Source organism: Saccostrea echinata, unplaced genomic scaffold, assembly GCF_033153115.1.
Source record: "Saccostrea echinata isolate AGI-Se365-2 ecotype Australia unplaced genomic scaffold, CSIRO_AGI_Sech_v1 ptg000009l, whole genome shotgun sequence".
In the NCBI taxonomy this organism is placed as follows: Eukaryota; Metazoa; Mollusca; class Bivalvia; order Ostreida; family Ostreidae; genus Saccostrea; species Saccostrea echinata.
Genome location: NW_026889758.1, coordinates 44,341,880 through 44,366,746, shown reverse-complemented (window position 1 = coordinate 44,366,746; position 24,867 = coordinate 44,341,880). Strand labels below are relative to the sequence as shown.

The following is a 24,867-nucleotide window of genomic DNA, read 5'->3' as shown; positions in this document are numbered from 1 at the left end:
GTGAATGAAATACAATCTGTTTGACAATCAATTTAGGTTAAACAGTAATCGACATCACAAATAATTTTTGGAAAAAAATATATGCAACCCGATGACGAAAAATCCATCTACTTCAGTAGGAAGAAGAAAACAATTGTTAATTCAGCAATGAAAGCCTCATAATTTGACTAAATTTTGATATTGAATTTTACAGGAGTAAACTTACACTTCAAAAATATTTTAAATTTTGTATTATTGCAATTTTTGTATCTCGTATTAAAAAAAGCACGGTTAGCAGACATAGTCAGAATACAATAACAGAGGTTGTGAAATTAATCACTTCACAGGCGCGGATCCAGGATTTGAAGTTAGAGGGGGCGCCAAAAGTAGGCAGGGGGTCTGGGGGCCGCCCTGAGGCCCCCAGTGGGTCCAGGGCGAAGCCCTGGTGGGGGTCCAGGGGGCGAAGCCCCCGGAAGCTCCTGGATTCTAGAGATTTTGTAGGGTAAAAATGAGGTCTACCAAGTAGAAATTTTTACATTTTCTCGATGAAACTATGATTTACGCTAACTTTGACAATTTTAGGGGGGGCGCGCGCCGGGTGCGCCCCCCCTTAAATCCGCCACTGCTTCAAAATACACATTCTGCATCATCTGTAATTTTCGGTATCGATTTTGTGGGAACTATTGATAGATAAACTTCAATTCTTTTTAATCATTATTTAAAACTGTTATAACACAAAGATTTCTATCAGCAGTAATTTTCAAAGCTTTTATAATTCATGAAATTCAAGTGGGCACTGTATGGATAACTAAACTGATTATGGGGAAAACCAAATACTTATTTATAATTATGTTTTACAACATGATTTGGTTACAGTATTCAAAATGTGGTTGAACGATTCAGATGATCAGTTGACCTTCCGCAACTCTCGTTTATATTATAAATCGTCTTCTATGAACTGTAAGCAAAGTTTTCGCCAAAATCTAAATGCTAGTCTGTAAATGACATGAAATATTGAAGTAATATCGGTATTAACTGTAGAACTTGAATAATTTAGACATGGATTTTTCTTAAAATTTTTGTAGGGGAGATTGATGAAAGATTAATCTTGCAAAGTGAAGTACAAATAAGTAATGGCAGTGCTTCTTTGGAGATCGTTTACGTCATTGAGAAATATCCGAAACTAGCAGTAGGAAAGATCCGACTTCCAGAAACCGAAGAAAAGTGTCTCGAAATTCAAAAGGCTATTGAATCATCTACTAGAGGTTTATAAATCTCATTATTAGAACTGCATTGTTGCTTAGTTTTTTTGAAAATTGCTTTGATTTGTTTTTCAAATTGAAACTTTTGAAATTTCTGTTTAAAAAGAAAATAAAATACTAACAAACGTTAATTAAACCTATGTCGATATAGGAAAGAAACCCAAGCGTTTGTTGGTTTTTATAAACCCGAGAAGTGGAAAGAGGGAAGCTGAGAAAATCTACAAGAAAAAAGTACTGCCTATTTTTCAGTTGTGTAAAGTTGAAATAAACAAATATGGTAAGCATAAAGATTTTTTTTATGGTAAAAGTTGTAAGAAGAAAGGAAAGCCAGACTTCCGATATCCTTTAATTTCCTTATATAGGGTTATTCATCTTTCAGTGACAAACAGAGCCAACGAAGTCAGGGACTGTTTATTGAGAGAAAATTTGGATTTATACGATGGGTAAGTGTTTCTCAAGTTGTGTTCATCAATTACCCACCAATCATCTCTCTTCCTCTTAATAACACTCATAACAGTACTTTTGGGCTTTACTACAAAATGGAAAAATGTAGATTATGGCGTAATTAGTAACATTCGACAATAAAAAAAATTTGGTCTTTTAATCAGGGTGGTAGCCGTGGGTGGAGATGGAATTTACAATGAGGTTTTATCTGGATTAGTGAATGGACAAATGCGAGATATTGGTCTTAACCCAGATGATCCCGAATCAAAACTACCACAACTAAAGCTTCCAGTAGGAATTATTCCAGCAGGTATGAACATTAAAGAATAAAGAATATATTTTAATAAAATCCTTACAAACATAAAGACTCCATGTGTTAGATATGAAGCTAAAAATTTACCTTGTTTTCATAATGAAATTAAGAATCTGGCAAGATTTAAAGCCACACACTGTTAAGGAAACAAAAGCAGTTAATACATGAACGACGAAGTGGAAGTACGAGCCTTTCTATACACGACGTATTTTGAAGTGTTGGAGTGTTAAAGCAACTTACAATAACACTGAGGAGTTTAGCACTACAGGAAGTTTATTTAATATAACAATGAAATTGATACTAACTTGAAGATAAGAGCCTCGGCTTCTTACTGTGAAGCAGAAATACATGTTTATTTAGTTCATTTTCAAAAGATAGAATATGACTTTCCATCATGCCTATTAACAGAGGGGAAAACCGTTATATTTGCATTATTATATGATGAAGCATATCATGAATAGAAATAAATCAAAAGCTTGTTAGTGTCCTTAACATGTATTTTTCCTATTTATGAATACATATATGAAACCTTTATATTTGATAGGATCAGGAAATTATACAGCTTGGTACTTAAATGGAACAAAATGTCCTAAGACGGCTGCGATAAGAATCGTGATGGGTGACTGTGTTGCTACCAACATTGCAAGCCTTCATCAAGGCAACAAATGCTCTGGCTACTCGAGTCTCATTCTTGGTTTTGGTTTGTTTGGAGACGTTATGAGGGATTGTGAAAAATACAGATGGATGGGAACAAGCCGATTCAAAGGTAAAAACATAATTCAGGTATTGTTTTAAAGGTTGATTACTCTGTCAGTAACATAAATAGAACGATAGTGATAAACACTTTCTGTGATGTACTTTTGATAGTGATCCCTGTTGGTACTGTGTTGGGTAGACGACCAGTGAAAGTAGCCATATCATACATTCCCGCCGAATCTGACAATAACATGGAGATTAATAACAACACAGCTTCTCTTAAACCAGAATTCCATCGCCAGTCATCCGTACCTCCACCTAGTTCTAAAAAGGTTCTAGAGTCTTTCAAGAAGAGAACATTTTCTACCTCTGACATTCTTGAGGCACCTTCAGGTAGGAACATATTCTAAAATTACGTACTTCATTAAAATTTTTATTCTAAGAGTGTTCATTGATTTCTTTAAAAAAAAAGTTTAGGAAAACAATTTTCACTTTATTTTTTAGAATGGAAAACCACAGAAGATAGGGTTGTGTACGCAGTCGATACATATCCAATTACTATGAAACCGAAAGGAACAAAGATGGTGCCTCATTTTGGAGACGATTCTTTGAAATTACTAATTACGCGAAAATGTAAACTCATTGACCACATTCGACAACTGAAAGAAGTGGACGACGGGAAATCAACTTGTGTATGTGTTTACAGTTTTTTATCCAATAGAGAAAGGCTATATAATTACTAATAGATTGGAAAAAAAAAACCAAATGATCAAACATTCTTTTTGCTATTCTCAGAACATTGTAATAGATAACAACACCAGTGATAATATAATTGATGTTGAGTGACAGCAAACAAAAGTCACAAGAAGGTTATGAACTTTATCAAATTTCCGATTTTCCCCTGTTTTATCGTTTTCTTTCATCAATTTCACTGAACACTTTGTTTCTGAATTTCAAGGAGCACTTTAAACTGTCTGCTGCATGTGTTATACACAAGCAACTTATACAATTTTTCTTAGAAAAACTTCTCTTTTTTTGTGTACCTCTCAAATTTGACAAAAAATCCCCATGCAGAGCCATGGAAACTCAAGATTTTTTTTCTTTTAAAACAATCTCTCACCGTCATGTGGTCCTAGGCCAATTTGCATGCTGTTCATTAAAATCTGAACACAGTTCTAACAAAAATGCCATGTTAGGTTATTAAAAGATATCATACTCTGCTTGTCAGATGAGGACTAAAAATAGTACCTTGCTCAAATACGTCATTTTATGACGTCATATTACTATAATATTCATTATTTAGACAAGTTCATCATACGATTTCATTTATGTATGTTCCATGGATTTTTTCCTTTTATTTTCAGTATGAATTTGATTTCGTTAGAGCAATAGAAGTACAACGTTACAGAGTACGGGTTTTGAAGAATGCGTCAGAGGATTTCTATGTTAATTGTGACGGAGAAGTCATTCGCCTTGAGGAACCAGAGTTTGAAGTCAGGTACTTCAATAAAATAACCATTATTTCCCATTTTAAAGAAAAGACATGTGAAATATGGATTGACTACAAACACATACTAGTATGACGATATTATTTGTATATCAACTATACAATTTACTTAAGTTGTAAATCATGTAATATACCTGACAGAGTTTATTGAATTAAATCTTATATATATATATATTCTTTTCTAGCTTGCACAAGAAAGTTGTACAGCTTTATGGAAAAAGCAGAGAAGAATTAACATAGATACTTGAGATATTACCCTTGTTGATATTTATTGACTTTTGTCATATCTTGTTAATTGTCAGTATTATTGATATTTACACTCTGATTTACGTTTATTCTTTTATATATGTTTTTGCTTCGGTTTTCTTTTCTTTTTATTTTTTATAATTTATAAATAAAAAGAATATCACATCTTGTTTTTCGAGATATTTTGTTATCTAGTTGCTAGATGGGACGTAAAACAGAACAAATCATCAACAATCAAGTGAACAACGTATCTAATTTTGTAATCTTCCAGTTTTGCTCTATTTTTAGGTCACCTGAGTCACTCAGGTTAGTTAGTTATGGTAAGCTAGAGTGCCTCATCCAACATTTTGAATGTCATGGCCCCATGGTCAGGGGTTCTGGTATTATGGTTGGGCTCTTTTGATTATACTAAAAACCATAAATTCTTTGAAATCTTCTCTGTTCCTTGATAATGAGCAGATAAATTGAATGGAGTGCATGGTTATGATAAGCAATGGTGTGCCTCTTCCAAAATTGTGAATTTCATGGCCCTTGATGTGAGAGCAGGGCTCTATTGATTAAATAGTGAAAATGCATTATTTCTTTGAAAATCTTTTTTGACCTTGGGTATTTAGGATACAAACATAGTGCATAGTCATGATGATCAAGGATGCCTCTTCCAAAAATGTGCATTCCATGGCCCTTTGGTCAGGGGTTCTGATGTTAGGTTGGGTCTCTATTGATGATATAGTGAAAATGCATTAGTTTAAAACTTTGAAAATTTTCTCTTCTACTCCTTGGTATAAAGCAGATAAACTAAGTGCATAGTATGAGAAAGGGTGCATCTTCCAAAATCTGAAATTTGTGGCTTTAGGGTCAGGGGTCAATTCGACCACTTGGTCAAGTGTTCTACTGTTGGGCAGGGCTCTATTAAATTGTATTCTACTGAGAGAAGTTATTCCCCTTAGCTATTCATCTATGATAATTAATCACTATTAATAAGGTAATTGAAAGGCCAATTTTATAAGAGATTTATACAAGAATTTTTATAATAAACATGTATAATACAAAAAGTAGTTTCATAGTTCTTAATGATCAGGCGGACTTGTTAATTGTAGATAAATAGAAATGAGACAAAAATACCATATCTTTTTCCATGTCTGAGAGGGAATGAGATGGGTTTTCCAATAGTGCTCGGTTACTATTGTTTTGTTTAGTTTACAAGATAATAGTTACAAATGGGGCAGAAACAGGCAAGTAAATAGATATAGTTTAAGATTTATTAAGGAGTACTAGATTTATTATTTTGTTGATCCCTAATCATTATATTTCTCTTGCTTTTGGGCAACATAGTTCATCTTTTAGTTTGTTTTACTTTATACTTCTGTGGATCCTTTACAATGTTGTATTAATTCATAATCAGGTGACCGTTATGGGCATTGGGCCTCTTGTTCAATTTTTTCCTCCAAGTTTAAAGGAAGAGAAAATTGTTTTTAAGAAGACACCAATCATTCAATCAAAGCCTGTAAGAGAAAGCGTTTCTTTTCTTGTTCCTGTTAATGCTCATCTGTTCAAAAACTGATCTGCTTCGTTGAAAGTGTTTTACATTATAACTCACTATGAATACCGTAGTGTTATAATAAAAATGATTTTCTTTGTTGAGGAATCATTGAGGATCATCACATTCTGAACTTTGTATTTTTTATTCATAAATTGTATTTCCTCCTTAACTCTGATATTGACACGTGGAAAAATAACTTGATATTTTAATAGATAAATAATTAATACAATCAATTTAAATGCAGTGACGGGAAATTTCCGTAAATGAGGAACAATCCCCATTCATAAATAATATTGGAAAGATTAAAATAAAATCTCAAAATAAATTAACGCAAGGATGGGCTGATTTATATTAGAAACAGCTGTGTGCTGTATCCATTCTGCGTGAACAATTCTGTGAACGCCAATTTATTATAGTTTATCTGAGCATAAGTTCAACTATTTTCATCAAAGAGTGTCTGGCGCCCAACTGCCTATTATCTGGTCACAATGAAAGTCAAAATATGCATGTGTCATGTGTATGTCGTCAGTAAACTTAAACATACATAAAGTTTAAATTGCGAGAAGTCATCTAAGAAAATTCTTTTCAAGAACTATTAGGCCAGATAAGAGGTAATAATAATAACAATAACTAGAAACTCATTGCGAGCAATGAGAGGTCTTCCGTCCGATTCTGAAAATAAAAATGAAAATTCAAGCTGAAAAAGTGATAAAAGAAATTCAGACACTCTGGAGATTTAACCCTGGTCGTCAGCGTGAAAATCCAACGTGCTAACCATTAACCATTCACTTTTTTGCATCACTTCCTGTCACCACCGGAAGTAACGGCGACACACGATTTTCATACGATGCAAATAAACTGAGGATGGAATATCAGTCCTGAAAGTTTCAGACTTCAGTCGTTTATTGTTGCCGAGCAATTGTGAGAACAAATTTTGAGGACAGGAAAACACGCGACCGGAAGTGAATTTTATAAAAAATCTCTAACATGTCTCTAGACATTTGCAGTATCTACAACATGTATTAAAACATTTCAATTCTTTTTCTATAAGCGATATTTATGAGAAAGTTAAATATCGAAATAACGTATTTTTTCTCCTAAAACCGGAAGTTGACGTTTTTGTTTCTGGAGGAGTCTAACATATTTCAAAACAGCGAAAGAGATGCAATAAGGTGATGCAAGTGTTAATTTAAACAAGAAAAGTTGAATTTTTTGATTTCTTTGATCACTTCCTGTGACGACCGGAAGTGACGGCTGACAGTTTAACCTAAATGATTTTGCCTACTCTTCAAGGTGTATTACTCATATAAGTTTGTTGTCTTAATCTCTTACCGTTTCTGAGATCTCGCTCAGATGTTTTCTCATTTTGAGGACAGAAAAACACGCGACCGGAAGTGAATTTTGCGAAGATATTTGACGTTACTCTAGACATTTGCAATCTGAATAACATATCTAAAAATCATTTCAAATACTTTACCTATAAAAGATATTTATGGGAAAGTAAAATACTCAAATTATGTAGTTTTTCTCTTATAACCGGAAGTTGTCGTTTTTGTTTCCGGTGGGACCAACATATTTCGAAACTGCGAAAGAGTTGCAATAATGTGATGCTAGGTTTGATTTAAAAAAGAAAAGTTGAAATTTTCGATTTCTTTGAACACTTCCGGTGACGACCGGAAGTACTGACGACGAAAACCAAGGTAATTTCGAACATCTAGAAATCATGGTCTATCATCTCTAACAAGTCTCCAGTTCATATCTTTAGCCGTTTCTTAGATCCTTCGAGGACAAAATTTCATTTTAAAATCAGGAAATTGTCCATAACTTGGCACTGGAACCGAGTTTACCAAAAAACGGAATTTTATATAAAATTCATATAAAGACCTTTTATCTCTGAAAATTTCAAAGAAATTCTTTGAATAGTTTTCGAGAAATCGCGTGCACAAAATTTTGTCTAAAAAAAAAAGAATAATAATAATAAGAAGAAGAAGAAACAATAGAATCACTATAAGGTCTTCCGTGGAGACGGAAGACCTTAATAATAAAGGTCAAAATTTTCTTATTGAGTGTAATCCAAGTTTTTTTCCCCAAGTCATTCCTCGGGTTACTTGTTTGGAGCCATTCAGGAGATCAAAGTTTCACAAGTATAGAAATAAGGGTAAAAATCTTCTCGACAACAACATTGCCACAAATATAATATGCATGAATCAATATATGTTGTATATCCAATCAGAAGTGTCACTTAGGGTAAGGATGGTCCAATAAGACTCACTGTATGTTGTTTAACGTACCATTCCAGAAATTTTCACTCATTTAGAGACGTCACCTATGCCGGCGAAGGGCTTCATATTTAGACTATGTATACATTTTTTGCTTAATATTGCTTTGACATCAAACCAACTCCTGCGACAGGATATCAAAAGGGTTTGTTTGTTTGGGTTTTTTTAACGTCTCTTCGAAAATTTTTCACTTATATTAAGATGCCACCATTATCTGGTGAAGGGCTGAACTTATGACCTTAGAGCAGTGAGGGATCTTTTTCGTTCCAGCATCTATTGCAACACAGAACCTCAATTTATACGGTCTCATCCGAAGAACCGATCTCCGCGTCACACAGTGGATTCGAACCAGCGACTTAGGGATCAACTCCTTACTTCGCGTCTTTAGAGCGAACGCTCTAACCATTGCGCCACGCGGACAATATCATAAGGAAGAAAAGACAAAGGCTCCATAAGAAAGATCAACATAAAGTATTTTCAGGTGTTTATTATTCATTGAAACTATTTAAGATATTGCTTCTTAAACGTAAAATGTATGTTAAAATATAGATTCATTGCTATAGTACATAAATAAACGATGAAAGACATATATGCATGATACACACTAATTTAGGGAATCACCAGTATAGGGATCCATACTAGTATATTTTGAGTGAAAAATTATGCAACCATTTTCTAGAAATTACATAAAACCTGTTTTATATCATTGAATTTCTATCTATGAATCTATTATTTTAAATATTAATTTTCTTGATATGCAATTAGCACGGAAAACTTTCAAATTCAATTTTTAAATCAACCTTCTGCATGCATTCTAAGACCAAATTTGTTTTAACATGTTGTTATAACCGTAAAAAATTGATTTGCAATTTTCAAAAATGAATGAGTGAAGTTACTCTGAATATGTCTTAACATTTTCCTCTCTGTTTGTGGAGATTTTTGTACCGTATTCATTCATTCATTGAAACATACACATTGAAAAGTTGCATTATTTCGCATTTCGGGCTATTCTAGTCATGTGTAAATATTGAAGATAATGCAAAAAGCAACATCATCTATGACAGTAAACTGTATAAAAAAAAAAAAAAAAAAAAAAAAAAAAACACAATTATTTAAAAAAAAAAATAAATAGAAGAATGAAAAAAGCAATATAAAATTATCAACAGAAAAAAAAACCCACAAGCAAATAACAAAGAAAAGAACGACAAAATAAAATAAAAAAAATAGACAAAAATGAAATAAAATGAGCTGCACATGGTTACAAGGTTCACCTGAGTATTTCCATTAAAAAAAGATCAAATAAATGTTGCAATTAATCATGGCATAAGAAGCTTGAATCAAAGCAATATGGGGATGCTTCAATACTAATTTAAGTTACGTGGCCATGCTATTGTGAAGACTTTTTTTCAAAGAAAAGATGTTCTTTCCTATATATATGCATGGTTGAATTTTATCGTTGATTTAGCCTCATCTTAAACATATGATTCAAAATGGAAAAGAATTTTCTTTCTAGTATATACTAGTATGCTTTTTGTAAAATTAGCTGTCTACTTCCATCAAAATTTGTGAGTAAACTTAAAGAATATTGTGGGAGGAGATGAATGAAAAGGAAATGTAATTGTGTTTGTATCTTGTTTTCATTCACATGAAGCTATTATTCCATATATACTGCTATCGCCATTTTCTTTTTGATGGTAAAGTACACCATGATATATTACTGTAAAGCCTGAGGTTCCTGATCAGGAAGAACGTAACAACACGATACAATGCCGAGAAGGAGGACACATTTCGTTATATCTAATTTAAGATACATTGTTATGAGCAAAACAAATTACCCTAAATATTTTATTTAAAAACATTTCCTCCAATTTTAATCCATATGGATACTTGGTATCATGGGGCTAAATCGAAGATAAAATTTTTCAACCAAGCATGCATACAGGAAAGAACATCATTTCTATAAAAAGTCTTCTCCACAATAGCAAGGCCACTTTACTTAAATTGGTGTACAAGTATCCCCACGTTGTGTGTATTCAAGCTTCTTATGCCATGATTAATTGCAACATTTATATGGTCAACATTTTTCATGGAAATACTCAGGTGAATGTTGTAGCCATCGTTTTATTTCATTTTCGCCTTCGTTTTGGTTTTATTTGGTCATTCTTTTCATTGCTGTTTGCTTGTGTTTTTTTTTGTTCTGTTGCTAATTTTATATTGTTTTTTTTATCTTATATATATATATATATATATATATATATATATATATATATATATATATATATATATATATATATATATATATATATATATATATATATATATATATATATCTTTAAATAATTGTTTTTTTTCCCTTTTTTTTGTCAAAGATGATATTGCTTATTGCATTATCTGAAATATGATACGAGTTAAATTCCTTGCCGATTTTGAGTCACCGTACATTTTCAATATTTCGACCAAAAATCAGTCATGTTAATGACAACTAAAGTTGACAAATATTGTAGTTTTAGTATGTAGAGTATAATCTCATTTAAAGTATTAACTGATACGTTTTGGAAGTGATTCCAGTTCAGATCAAAATATATTACTCTGAAATTAATTTTTTTTCTTTAAAGGTTAATGATTTTTACAAAGAAATTCTATTCAACTGTTAAATTACCAAATCTTAAAAACCCTTTTTACCTCACCTTCCATTTCTTTCAAGATTTAACCCCCCCCCCCCCCCCCCGCAACACACACACACGAAATAGGATTTTCTAGTTTGGATAGTTTAAGTTTTTTTTAAAAATTTTATTTATTTATTTATTTTTGTTTCCTTGTTTTTGTTTTTGGCTTGTCAATTATTTTTTTTTTGGGGTGGGGGGGGTGGGGGTGGGGGTTGCCCCCCTCCAAAATTTTAAAAAAAACGTTGCTATGGGCCTATAAAGAAAATGTTTTCTTAAGATAATGATATTTCGTTTGATTTAAAGATAATGTAAATATTATACAATGGTTATAGCCAGGGTTTATTCCTATGTATGTATAAATAGGATTAATGCATTTTTTTTTTACTGAAATATAGTAGTTTCTTGATATAAATTAATCCTTCTGTATACTTCTGTATATCTACTGGTTAATCACTTATCACTGTGTGCAGATTTTTCAAAATATTTACAAAATATGGGCAGTGAAGTATGGGCACCCTGAATGGTCAATCAGTGGTCAGGCGATAATGTCCAAAATCAAAATGCTTTACAGATAAAATAGAGTTTGTTTGAATATAATGGACAAACCACACCGGCAATACTTTTGATATTTCATTAATTTTCTCTTCAAAATGTACCAACCACGGAGAGGATCCTCATCTCAGTTAAACCACTCATTGGCCAGCGGTTTCTATCCACTCATTATACATGGTGGCAATTATCTCTAAACCATATGTGTATTGTACAGAAATCTCAGACTGTCCAATAGCAGATAATTGTTATCTGCTAAAAGAGGGTTTCTCTTCTGGAGAGCAGATATCTATTATCGAAGAAAGTATTTATGTCGATAGTTAAGTATTTATTCTCTTTCGTTCCTTTTACGTCCAACTTGCTAACTCTAATAATTTGTATTGCATAACCTTCCATTCTAACATTGGACAACAAATATAGTTCTGATTAAATGAATAAACTGATGTACAGAGATTGTTATGATAAAAAAGTATATGCCATGAAAATAATACAGCTACGGTGTAATTTCTAAAACATTAGATGAAAATGAACTCATTGCATGGATCTTATAAAGGTAAGTACTAAATATATATGTCTTGAAATGCCTACTTAAGCTAGAGCATGTGACGTATCCTTATGTTTTTTTTAACGTAACTCTCGAATAGCCACAGTTATCTCTATGTTCAAATATTCAATAAAGCTACGAGTATGAAAAAGCCATCGTTACATATCACAATTTCATGTATTAAAATAATGAAGTCTTTAAACTGTCTAAGATTTCAACACATTTATGAAAGAATGCAAAAAACTACTGGGAAGTTAGAAGTATATTTTTGAAGGTATTGCATTCATTAATTGATAAATGTGATTTTCCATTTCTTTTTTTAAATGATATTATCTGTACATTGCAAGTCCACTTACTGAACCCAGCAATTAGTTTATAAAGATACAAAAACTATTGACGTTAGTTATGGCTAATTTAAAGCTATGATTAAAAACCTTTTAATGTCCGTATATAAAATCTGCGTGAAATACAATTGCCTTGAATAGCTAAAGAAGGGGATATTTCTAGAAACAACAAACATCATATAAAAATTTGCCATTGTAAACAAACTTTTTGGACATCCCTGTATTTGTCAATTTGCTGAAAGTAGTGAAACAAGGATTCCGTAATTCTTATAAGGGAGAATTTTAAATGGTTTTTCCAGGTGTAATTAAACACTTCATATACCAAATGTTAATACACATGTAGTTAAAAGCTAATATACATCAATGTGGCTAATACCAAACAGACTCAGTGCATTCGTGTGCGAATCATATCCCCAATTAAAAGGCATATTCTGGTTAATGTGTCCTTCAAGTAGTATGGAACGCCAAAGCTGCCTTATGTGATAGGTCTTCATTATGATGAAGTGGTTTTACATTATTTGCTGTGGGTATTTCATTATGGTGGGGTACTTTTGCATTGTATGATGTGGTTTGACTTTCTTCATTATGATGAGGTGTTTTTTTGCATTATATCCTGTGGGTATTTCATGATGATTAGGTGATTTTTCATAATATGGTGTGGGAACTTCATTATGATTAGGTGATTTTTCATAATATAGTGTGGGAACTTCATTATGATTTGGTGATTTTTCATAATATGGTGTGGGAACTTCATTATGATTTGGTGATTTTTCATAATATGGTGTGGGAACTTCATTATGATTTGGTGATTTTTCATAATACGGTGTGGGAACTTCATTATGATTTTGTGATTTTTCATAATACGGTGTGGGAACTTCATTATGATTTGGTGATTTTTCATGATATAGTGTGGGAACTTCATTATGATTAGGTGATTTTTCATAATACGGTGTGGGAACTTCATTATGATTTGGTGATTTTTCATAATACGGTGTGGGAACTTCATTATGATTTTGTGATTTTTCATAATATAGTGTGGGAACTTCATTATGATTTTGTGATTTTTCATAATATGGTGTGGGAACTTCATTATGATTTGGTGATTTTTCATAATACGGTGTGGGAACTTCATTATGATTTGGTGATTTTTCATAATATAGTGTGGGAACTTTATTATGATTTGGTGATTTTTCATAATACGGTGTGGGAACTTCATTATGATTTGGTGATTTTTCATAATACGGTGTGGGAACTTCATTATGATTTGGTGATTTTTCATAATATGGTGTGGGAACTTCATTATGATTTGGTGATTTTTCATAATACGGTGTGGGAACTTCATTATGATTTGGTGATTTTTTCATAATACGGTGTGGGAACTTCATTATGATTTGGTGATTTTTCATAATATAGTGTGGGAACTTCATTATGATTTGGTGATTTTTCATAATATGGTGTGGGAACTTCATTATGATTTGGTGATTTTTCATAATATGGTGTGGGAACTTCATTATGATTTGGTGATTTTTCATAATATGGTGTGGGAACTTCATTATGATTTGGTGATTTTTCATAATATAGTGTGGGAACTTCATTATGATTTGGTGATTTTTCATAATACGGTGTGGGAACTTCATTATGATTTGGTGATTTTTCATAATATGGTGTGGGAACTTCATTATGATTTGGTGATTTTTCATAATATAGTTTGGGAACTTCATTATGATTTGGTGATTTTTCATAATATAGTGTGGGAACTTCATTATGATTTGGTGATTTTTCATAATATGCTGGGGTTTTTTCATCATGGTGAGATGATCATTAGGAAAACTTCTCAAATATACTCGAAGCATGAAAAAATTTTCGGCTTAAAATGTTACTTATACTACAAGTTTTCTTTCAGCAAAATATGAAATGATTCATTTAACCTTGGAAAATTCTATCATAATAAAAACCATTTAAGTTTCTTTTTAATGATTTAGATAATGGAAAGTATTTTCTTAATTCCTTTCTACTTCTTTCTGAGATGAACAAGCCACTAACTTTTCTTACATCTTATGCGCAATTCATGGATCTTAATTGCAATATCTACCACTCTTCACCAAATGATCATCAAGTTTAGAACTTCTTAGAGATGCAAAACTTTAAATGTTCTTTGGGGGGGGGGGCTACAAGCAAGAACAAAGGTAAAGGTAATTGGCTTGGAATTTGTATTGGTGGTATTTCAAGATACTTATATTTCATGTATTGAAGAAGTTACTGCCTGCGGTTAGTTTAATGTTTGAAGAAAATAAATAATACAGACTTTTTAACGTTTCCAACGAAAGTCAGACGATTGCCTAATGTCATCTCAGAGAGCGACATGTTTTAGTATTTAGAAGAAGTATTCAAAAATAGAACCCCTCTAGACTCAAACTTCAATTCTGTGAAAAAGAGCGGCCAAACACGGGATACTTAACTAGCTCTCTATTAAATGTAAGTTTCAGTTTTTGGAAATAAAAGGGGTGTGTGTGTGAGAGAGAGAGTGTGTGTGAGGGTGTGTGTGTGTGAGGGTGTGTGTGTGTGTGTTAAGAAGTATACTTGTAAAGTCCTTCAATCCGGCCTTGTTTCCTTAGTCGGCAGATTTTATCTTTAATAAGAATATTGTGGAGAATACGAACATTTCGTGGAGAAAAGAAATCTTAACTTCTTCTCTATATATATCCTCTTAAGCGAAAATTTTCGATAATATGCAATGATAAATTTCAAGTGCTTCTTCTTCTAGAAAATAATATGAAGAGCTAGCTTTGCTTGAATTGAACACTTGAAAAAAATTCACTCGCTTGAGCAACTGAATACAATTGAAACACAACACTAAATCACTTGTAAAAACACTTGCTTCTTCTTTTAAAATAATTTTTCCTTCTCGGTGATTTCGATAATGATAAAAATTAAAACATCAAATCACCATGGGACAATGGCAATAAACTTAATTTAAATTAATTTTACGGACATATGATACCCAAAATTCCGGAGAAAGTTGAAATTTGATCATATGTTTCTTTTTTTGCCGCTATTAGGTCCAAATTAATTTCTTACATGTACGTGATAAAATTAGGTTAAATTTGTATTTATTAGGCGATTTCCATTTTTTAAATGTTTTGCATAAATTTCAATATAGATACATGTAAAAGTAAAGAAATGGGGAAAATGAAAAAATATGGCTTGCTTGATAGGGATATTTCGTGATAAATATGTTTTTTAATAATAATCTTGACTGTACGACCTGTTTAACATTTTTTTTTTTGCGACCTCGACAATATTAGCTACATACGAGGAAAAAATATTGCGTGAACATGGGCAGCTGCCATAAAAAAGCATATTGACTAGAATTGCTTAAAGGCAGGTTCCATGTGACACAAAAACAAGTTCCGTCTTTCCGACTTTTAATTTCATGGGTGATCAATCGAAGTCGTTTTATATATTCAAAATAGGTTAAAAAAATATTCAAAGTCGATGATAATATTCATGAACATGCTCATGGATTGGATAAAATCTCGAAGTGAAATATTTTGAAGACAATGTTAATATCCATCAGAAATTCTTTTTTTTTTCTAAACATAAATCAATTATATTTTAACTTCCATCAAAAGATGATAAAAAAAAATCTGCAAAATTATAAACCATATTAAATGCAATATAGTCATCAAGGGAAAAAATACGAGGGATGTCCGTAAAGTTCGGGGACAGGCGTTAATTTTACAAATTAAAACATTATTTACTATAAAAGCTGTATTTTGTTATCTTTCTTTTTAAGCTTTTATTCCTATTTGCAATGTTAAGAGACAATTCAAACCATTAAATAGAATATTAAAGGTTTTGATAAGGAGGTATCGTTACCCGGAGCAATAGAAATTTGTCTGATATTCTGTTTCGAATTTTCAATTTCCTTTCCTCAGTTATGCATAAGAATTGCTCTAAAATTAATTTTAAAAAAACTGTAAATATTATGATATAGGCAAAAGTAATCTTAAAGGACTTGTCCCATGTTTTTAAAAAATCCTTAACTTTATGAAAAATATTATCTGCAGCCTTGTTTATTAAAATATTGAATAAAATAAGACTAGCAAATTAAAATTTTTATCGTTCACATACACCTCTGAAATTCATATAAGAATTCATAAATATGTGTTGTGGATTGTCTGAAAGTGTATCAAATTTTGAACGCTTGGAGCAGCGCGCAGTTATAACGTTTTGTATGAACTTTTGGAAAAAAAGAACTCAAATTTATAAAGAAATCAATCAAACACTAACTCCAGAGTCAATTCTCAGTAATATTTAAATGGCACAACTTATTTTCTGATGAACGTTTGAGTTTGGAGGATGATACCGGTATGTGAGAAGGCATTCCGTTCTTACGGGCATCGCAGGAAGGATATTTGCGACTAGCTATAGGAGCTATAAATAGGTAAAACGGCATAATAGATGAGATTACCTTGAGAAAATCTAGGGATTTTTCATATACGCTAGTTCGCACTTATGACGTCTTTATGAACTTTATGAACTTTTTGAAGCTTGATAGTTATATTTTCAAATAATTGCATTTTCTTGAAAATTGACAAATGATACAAGTAAAGTATAGACTAAAAAATTAAGCCTTATTCCTTTTTCTTTACTTAAACCAAGGTCGTGATATACATGCACTTTGCGGACAACCCTCGTAAATATTGACGCTTTATTTCAGGCAAATTCTCATAAAGATTTTGCCTTAATAAAAAGTAAAATAAATTAATCCCTCTGTATATCTACTAGCTAATCACTTATCATTGTGTGTAGATTTTTCAGAATATTTAAAAAAAATTTTGCAGTAAAGTATGGGCAGCCTGAATGGTCAAAAGGTGGTCAGGTGATAATGTCCAAAATCAAAGTGCTTTAAGGATAAAAAAAATTGTTTGTATATAATGGACAAATCATACCGACAATACTTTCCATATTTCATTAATTTTCTCTTCAAAATGTACCAACCACGGAAAGGATCCTCATCTCAATTAAACCACTCAATTGGCCAGCGGTGTCTATCCACTCATTATACAAGGTGGCAATTATCTCTTAACCATATGTGCATTGTACGGATATCCCAGACTGTCTAATAGCAGATAATCTTTACTCATATATCATACTTTTTAACAATGTTTCCTGGAATTTTAGGTTACTGACATTCTTCAGAAGGAAATGTCTTGTAAAAGTAAAACACCTAGTAACCCATATATGCTCCTATGGTTGGAAAGAGCTAAATACTTCCAAGAATTGTAGAGGGTTTCTTCTCTTCTACTAAAACTTTCTCTTCTAAAGAGCAGGTATCTATTATTGAGGAAAACATTTTTGTTGATAGTTACGTATTTGTTCCTTTTCGTTCCTTTTAGGTCAAGCTTTCTAATCCTTCCATTATAAAATTCGACAACAAATATAATTTGATTTCTGATGTAATGAATAAACTAAGATGTTGAGATTGTTATGATAAAAAAGTATATGCTATGAAAATAATACAGTCATGGTGTAATTTCTAAAACATTTGATGAAAATGAACTTAGTGCATGCATGCTATAGAATAAAGTACTATCAATATGTACGTCTTGAAGTGCCTACTTAAGCTGGAGCATAAGTGACGTATCCTTGTGTTTTTTTTCATAACTCGAATAGCCACAGTTATCTCTATGTTCAAATGCATCCATTTATTATTCTAAATTAGATCAAATCGCGACGTTTTATTCGGTAAAGCTACGAGAATGAAAAAGCCATCGTTACATATCACAATTTCATGTGTAAAAGTAATGAAGTCTTTAAACTAGATATCATTAGAGATACATGTATAATGTATATTACATGTAATTGTATTTCTTAATAATTTTAATAGGATTTGTCCGAGATTTCTACACAATTATGAAAGAATGAACAACGATTGGGAAGTAAAAAAGTATATTTTTGAAGGTGGTGTGCATTCATTTACGAGGGGCATTTGAAAAGTTCTGAGAACTGTTTGATAAAATATTAACCGTTTCACAGAAGTTGATAAATTTGATACCATGAAAAGAGCTGGAAAATTTACACTCATTTCGATGTCACTTTCTTGTTTTTATGACGTAATAACTCCGAAAATGACGCCAGAATCTCTAATGTTTAGTATACTGAAAAGTCGCGTTTTTTGCCGACACGAAGATCGGAAAAGTTCTGTCAAATGCCTCTTTGAAAAAATATTTCAAAGAAAATTTGTATGAAGGTAGAATAAGACTGCAAGAATGGTACGTAAATCAGCAATTCCATATTTCATTTTATGGTTAATTTATAAGCATGGTTTATGTCCGATTATGCTATTTTAGGCATTTATTCAAGATTTCTATTTACATGATACAGCTGGACTTTCAGTCTATTATATAATAGCTCTCCACTGTATTCTGTATAAAACTAAAGTGTATCAAAGCAGTTTTCCCCAAATGTATCTTTTGTAAGAAGACTCTTACCATTTAGGAATAAAACGTACAAAAGTCTTCCCCAGGACTTGTTTTTGTGCGTATTTTTTCATATTATTTCAACTTCGGCGCTCCAAAACTCACTACTTCTTTTGACTTTCGACGCAAAAAAAATGAATCTGAGTAACATTGTCATGTACAATCTTATTTATTTTCCATGATTTAAAATTTGCGAATATATTGAGTTACGGTGGGCTTACAACTACGCCGGCGCCATTTTGGTTTTTACGAGAAAATACGGGGGACCCGTAACTTCTCTTGAGCTTTAATTGTTCCCACAAAATTGGTTAAAACACCTTACGAATTAGCCCTTTCACGATAACTGCGGTACTACTCTTTGCAGGGAAAATTAATAACGTTTGGCGAAGTTATTGTTGACGGATAATTAAATGATGTGTATTTAACAATTGCTTTTACGTCATATTTCACCAAAATATATCATTTTGCCCTGCAAAAGAGCAGTACCACAGTTATCGTGAAACAGTCTATTAATGCCAGCAAATTCTGTAACACCGTCCACTTTTCTCCTTTCATTGTCAACTTTGTCATTTTCAATTTGCAATATTTTGAGCGAGATTCGATAATAACATGCTATGTTTGACACACGCTTAAGCCACCTCATAGTATAGGATCTCCTAAATAAAACACCATATGATAGACTGTAGTCTATGTAAACATTCACCCAACTAGCATTTGTGTCCGTTTGCATGCATCCGACTAATGAGCAGAAGTTGACTTTAAAATTTTAATTCGCTGAAATTGTGTCTCGTTACGTCATTTTAATAGTCAGTATGCTAAACACACCGGATTCTGACGTCATTTTCGGAGTTATTACGTCATAAAAATTACAAAGTGAGGTCATAGTATGTGTAAATTTTCTGATCTTTCAATGATATCAAACTCAATAATTTCGCTAAATGGTTAATATTTTATCAAACAGTTCTCAGAACTTTTCAAATGCACCTCGTAAGAGATGAATTTAATTTTTGAGAATTCATGATGAAACGAACTACGACGCTTCACGCCTGCATATTTCATAAAGCGCGTTAGCGCTTCATGATAAATATGCAGGCGTGAAGCGTTGTAATTCATGTACCTCATGAATTCTCAAAAATTAAATTCATCTCTTATATTTACATTATTTTTCTGATGTCTTGCCAAATATTTTTGTCATTCAACGATCATTTTTGAAAAAAAAAGTTTGCACTATTTTTTGACTTCAATCACATCACAATTTAAATATTCTTACTAATCACATGGTAGTTCATGAGAACATGATTTTTTTCGAATTTGCAAAGAATCTTAAGGAAAAATATCTGGAAATGTAAATATTAATAGCTTTATATGATTCTCCATTTCATTTTTTCCAGATATAATCTGTACATTGAGAGTTCCACTTACTGAACCCAGTATTTAGTTTATAAAGATACAGAAACTATGTATGTTAATTATAGCTAATTTAAAGCTATAATTAAAAACCTTTGAAGTTTCAATGTCCGTGTATAAAATCTACATTATATACAATTCCCTTAAATAGCTATAGAAGAAGGCATTCCTAGAAACAACACACATTATTTGAAAAATTGCCATTGCAACGAACTTTTTGGACAATCCCCGTATTTGCCAATTTGCTGAAAGTTGTGAAACAAGGATTCCGTAATTTCTATAAGGGTGAATTTTAAATGGTTTTTCCAGGTGTAATTAAATACCTTCTTAGTCCAAATACTTAAAAGTTAATTTACATCAATGTTGATAATAATAGACAGACGCATTGCATTTGTGTGAATTATCCCCAGTGAAAATGCTCATTCTGGTTAATGTGTCCTTCAAGTAGTATGGAACGCCAAAACTGCCTTATTTGATAAGTCTTCATTATGATGGGGTGTTTTTACATTATATGCTGTGGTTTCTTCATTATGCCGAGGTGGATTTGCATTATATGCTGTGGTTATTTCATTATGATGAGGTGCTTTTGCATTGTATGCTCTGGCTTCTTCATAATGATGAAGTGGTTTGCATTATATCCTGTCGGTATATCATTATGATGAGGTGATTTAATATTATATGCTGTGGTTTCTTCATTCTGGTGAGGTGGTTTTGCATTATATGCTGTGGGTATATCAATATGATGAGGTGGTTTTGCATTATATGCTATGGTTTCTTCATTATTGTGAGGTGGTTTTGCATTATATGCTGTGGGTATTTCATTACGATGAGGTGTTTTTACATTATATGCTGTGGTTTCTTCATTATACTGAGGTGGATTTGCATTATATGCTGTGGTTATTTCATTATGATGAGGTGCTTTTGCATTATATGCTCTGGTTTCTTCATAATGAAGTGGTTTGCACTATATCCTGTGGCTATATCATTATGATGTGGTGATTTAATATTATATGCTGTGGTTTCTTCATTCTGGTGAGGTGGTTTTGCATTATATGCTGTGGGTATATCAATATGATGAGGTGGTTTTGCATTATATGCTATGGTTTCTTCATTATGGTGAGGTGGTTTTGCATTATATGCTGTGGGTATTTCATTACGATGAGGTGTTTTTACATTATATGCTGTGGTTTCTTCATTATACTGAGGTGGATTTGCATTATATGCTGTGGTTATTTCATTATGATGAGGTGCTTTTGCATTATATGCTCTGGTTTCTTCATAATGAAGTGGTTTGCACTATATCCTGTGGCTATATCATTATGATGTGGTGATTTAATATTAAATGCTGTGGTTTCTTCATTCTGGTGAGGTGGTTTTGCATTATATGCTGTGGGTACTTTATTAGATGAGGTGATTTTTCATTATATTATGGGTATTTCATTATGATGAGGTGGTTTTTTTTTCCATAATTTGTTGTGCTTTTTTATCACGATGAGGTGATCATTAGGAAAACTCAAACTCGTATGCCAATATACTTAAAGCATGAACAATTTTTACCTTTTTAACTTATTCTGCATGTTTTCTTTCATCAAAATATAAAATGATTATTTCAACGTTAGAAAATTCTACCATATGAATAAGTTTTTTTTTTCATGATTTTGAAGGTGGAAACTATTTTCTTAATTCCTTTCTACTTTTTCCCGAGATGAACAGCCACTACTTTTCTAACATCTTATGTGCAATTCATGTATTACCGAATGATTATCAAATTTAGACATTCTTAGAGATGCATGACTTTAAATGTAATGTAATTTATTTTTTTTTGGGGGGGGGGGGTTCAAGCAAGAAGAACATTGGTAATAGGCTTGGATATTTGTATTGGTGGTACAGTATCAACCAGACCCAACCTGACACAAAGCAGTCCCAGAGCAGTCCCGGGGACTTTTGAAAAATTCTTTGTTAAATTTTGCCGAGTATTATATTTCAGTCATGATTATTTTCACTGACTTGCCAATTTGATTATCGTTAGATTCTCTATGTAACAGAAAACAATAACATCCAGTTTTAAGTGTTGTATTATATAAACGTTCGAGTGTACACCTGTAAATCACGCGAATGGAACCCTCAGATTATGTTTAAAATTAATTAATCCCAAAATAAATTTATATACATTTATTGAAACAAAGATTTTTTGCAGTTCATGGATTAAAAATAATGTCATTGTTGACCAGCATGTTCAGTGATGTGTAACACTGATACCATTCATTGACTTTCTCCTAATCATGCCCAAAGGCGATTGAAACCTCAGGTGTTGACAACACACAATTCCCGATATTTTCAAATGTTTATTTTTTTAAATAAATGTATTTTTTTTTAAATAACTTGTTTATAAATTAAAAACTAATTCATAAATAAACCCCCCAATACTTGTTCACATTGTTTATATGACGGAAGAATGGTAGAATAATTTTATTTCATAGTCATTTAATAAATTATTAGGTTTTATTTAAGGGCGGTAAAAAATAGCATGGAATGCCCTTTTTTATGGTTTTAGCTTTTTCAATTAAAAAGAAAAATCCAGTACAGTACATGTACGTCCCTCTGAATATCTTACAGTAATAACAAGTTTGTTTTTTTTTTAAATAGTGCTAATGCAAACTTTGAATACATAATTTGATAGCATTAATTAATTAAATAGGCCTACATATAATTTTGTTTCAAACACATGTATTAAAGTTTAATTTAAGGAATAAAAATCATCTCCTGACTTCCCTTTTTAACTACTTTCATTTTTTTAAAATTAATTCTAGACTACAATTGTGTATATTTAGAGCCCCTGAAGACATATAGTAATTACATGTATATCTATCTCTACTTGTTAAAATTTTGTAAGAAATCCTTGTTTATTATTTTTTTATCTTAAACACCTCTCTGCTGAAAGTAAACAAAACAACAACAGGAAGCCTGCAAATTCAGAATACACAAGGGGCGGAGCTATCATGTCACTCAGAACCTTTCTCACGCATGAGTGAACAAAGCAGTCCCAGGGACTACTGGGTCTGCTTTCTAGAGCAGTCCCACAGCAGTCCCATAGCGGTCTCAGAGCAGACCCACAGCGGTCCCAGAGCAGTCCCACAGCGGTCCCAGAGCAGTCCCACAGCGGTCCCAAAGCAGTCCCGGGGACTGCTTTCTGGGACTGCTTAGGTGTCAGGTTGGGTGTGGTTGGTACTGTATTTTCAGATACTTACATGTAGTTTGTCATGTATTGAAGTTATTATCGTCTGCAGTAAGACTAATTTCTGGAAAAAAACAATACGGACTTTTTAACGTTTTCAAAAAGTCTGACACATGCCTAATGGCATCTCATAATACGACATGTTTTACGTATCTAGAAGAAGTATTAAAATAAAGCTCCCCTCTAGACTCAAACTTTCATGCTGTGGAAAAGAAGCGGCCAAATACGATACTTGACCTAGCTCTTTATTAAAAGTAATGAGAAGTTTCATTTTTTGGAAATATAAGGAGAGAGAGACTTAAGAGGTATACTTGTAAAGTCCTTCAATCCTTGTTTCCTTAGTCGGCAGATTTTATCTTTTATAAGAATATCGTGGAGAATACAAGCATTTCATGGAGAAAAGAAATCTTAACTTCTACTCAGTATATCCTCTATAACGAACATTTTCGATAATATGCAATGATAAATTTCAAGTGCTTCTTCTAGAAAATAATATGAAGAGCTAGCTTTGCTTGAATTGAACACTTGAAAAATTTCACTCGCTTAAGCAACTGACTACAATTAAAACACAGAACTAATTCACTTGTAAAAACACTTCTTTCTTTTTTTTTATAATCTGCATTTTCTCCTCGGTGATTTCGATAATGATGAAAATTAAAACATCAAATCACAATGGGACAATGACAATAAATTTAATTAAAATTAAGTTTGAGTTTAAGATCATAGGATACCCAAATTTCTCTTTTGCTGTTTTTAGGTCCAAATTAATTTATACTTGGTAAAATTAGGTTAAATTTGTATTTAGTTAGTTGATTTCTATTTTTTAATGCTGTGCATTAATTTCAATATAGACAAAAGTAAAGAAATGGAAAGAACGAAAAAAATGTTATGGCTTGCTTGTTAAGGATATTTCATGTTATATATATATATATATATATATATATATATATATATATATATATATATATATATATATATATATATATATATATATATATATGAGAAAGCATGATGGCTTTGTCTTAATTTTACTTTTAATAAGATATGAATTAGGAATACTTTTTTCGGAAATCAAAGAAAATAATATTCGGTAATGGTAACCCGTCAATATTTAAAACTTCTGGAAATGTAATGCAGCCCATTTAAACGATAAAATGAGATCAGTTCTTTAAATTAAAATATGAATCTTCGTCAGGTGACTTTACAATTAAGCATGTGTATAACTCGTCATGTTTCCGATTTGAAAACTGAAAGGTAACTTGTGTTGACGTTCATGTGACTACTACGTTTATTTTTATAATCCCACAGACTTCAATCCGGCGACACAATTGTTTCTGGGCACAATATAGTTTTAGTAGTGTAAATACACGT

The 24,867-nt window shown here is 31.9% G+C and overlaps 2 protein-coding genes across 2 annotated transcripts; one reads left to right on the top strand and one right to left on the bottom strand.

Annotated features, from left to right (window-relative positions):
• The first annotated feature begins 863 nt into the window (after nucleotides 1-863).
• On the top strand, nucleotides 864-4,455 carry LOC133182789 (ceramide kinase-like). Its single transcript, XM_061317633.1, has 10 exons — nucleotides 864-939; nucleotides 1,065-1,244; nucleotides 1,393-1,518; nucleotides 1,621-1,684; nucleotides 1,850-1,995; nucleotides 2,543-2,764; nucleotides 2,866-3,087; nucleotides 3,199-3,386; nucleotides 4,059-4,192; nucleotides 4,387-4,455. Exons 1-10 carry the CDS (start codon nucleotides 864-866, stop codon nucleotides 4,439-4,441), a joined length of 1,413 nt encoding a protein of 470 aa, XP_061173617.1. The 3' UTR covers nucleotides 4,442-4,455.
• Nucleotides 4,456-12,878: 8,423 nt separating this feature from the next.
• Nucleotides 12,879-13,754, bottom strand: LOC133182788 (uncharacterized). The gene has a single exon (XM_061317632.1). The coding sequence runs from the start codon at nucleotides 13,752-13,754 to the stop codon at nucleotides 12,879-12,881; it is 876 nt and encodes a 291-aa protein (XP_061173616.1).
• Nucleotides 13,755-24,867: the final 11,113 nt, after the last annotated feature.

Excerpts from the sequence above, each read along its gene's own strand:
- LOC133182789 (XM_061317633.1), top strand. The coding sequence starts at position 864 with ATGTGGTTGAACGATTCAGATGATCAGTTGACCTTCCGCAACTCTCGT. Across the intron at positions 1,245-1,392 it reads TATTGAATCATCTACTAGAG|GAAAGAAACCCAAGCGTTTG; the intron begins GTTTATAAATCT and ends ATGTCGATATAG. Across the intron at positions 1,519-1,620 it reads AGTTGAAATAAACAAATATG|TGACAAACAGAGCCAACGAA; the intron begins GTAAGCATAAAG and ends TTCATCTTTCAG.
- LOC133182788 (XM_061317632.1), bottom strand. The coding sequence starts at position 13,754 with ATGAAGTTCCCACACCGTATTATGAAAAAATCACCAAATCATAATGAA.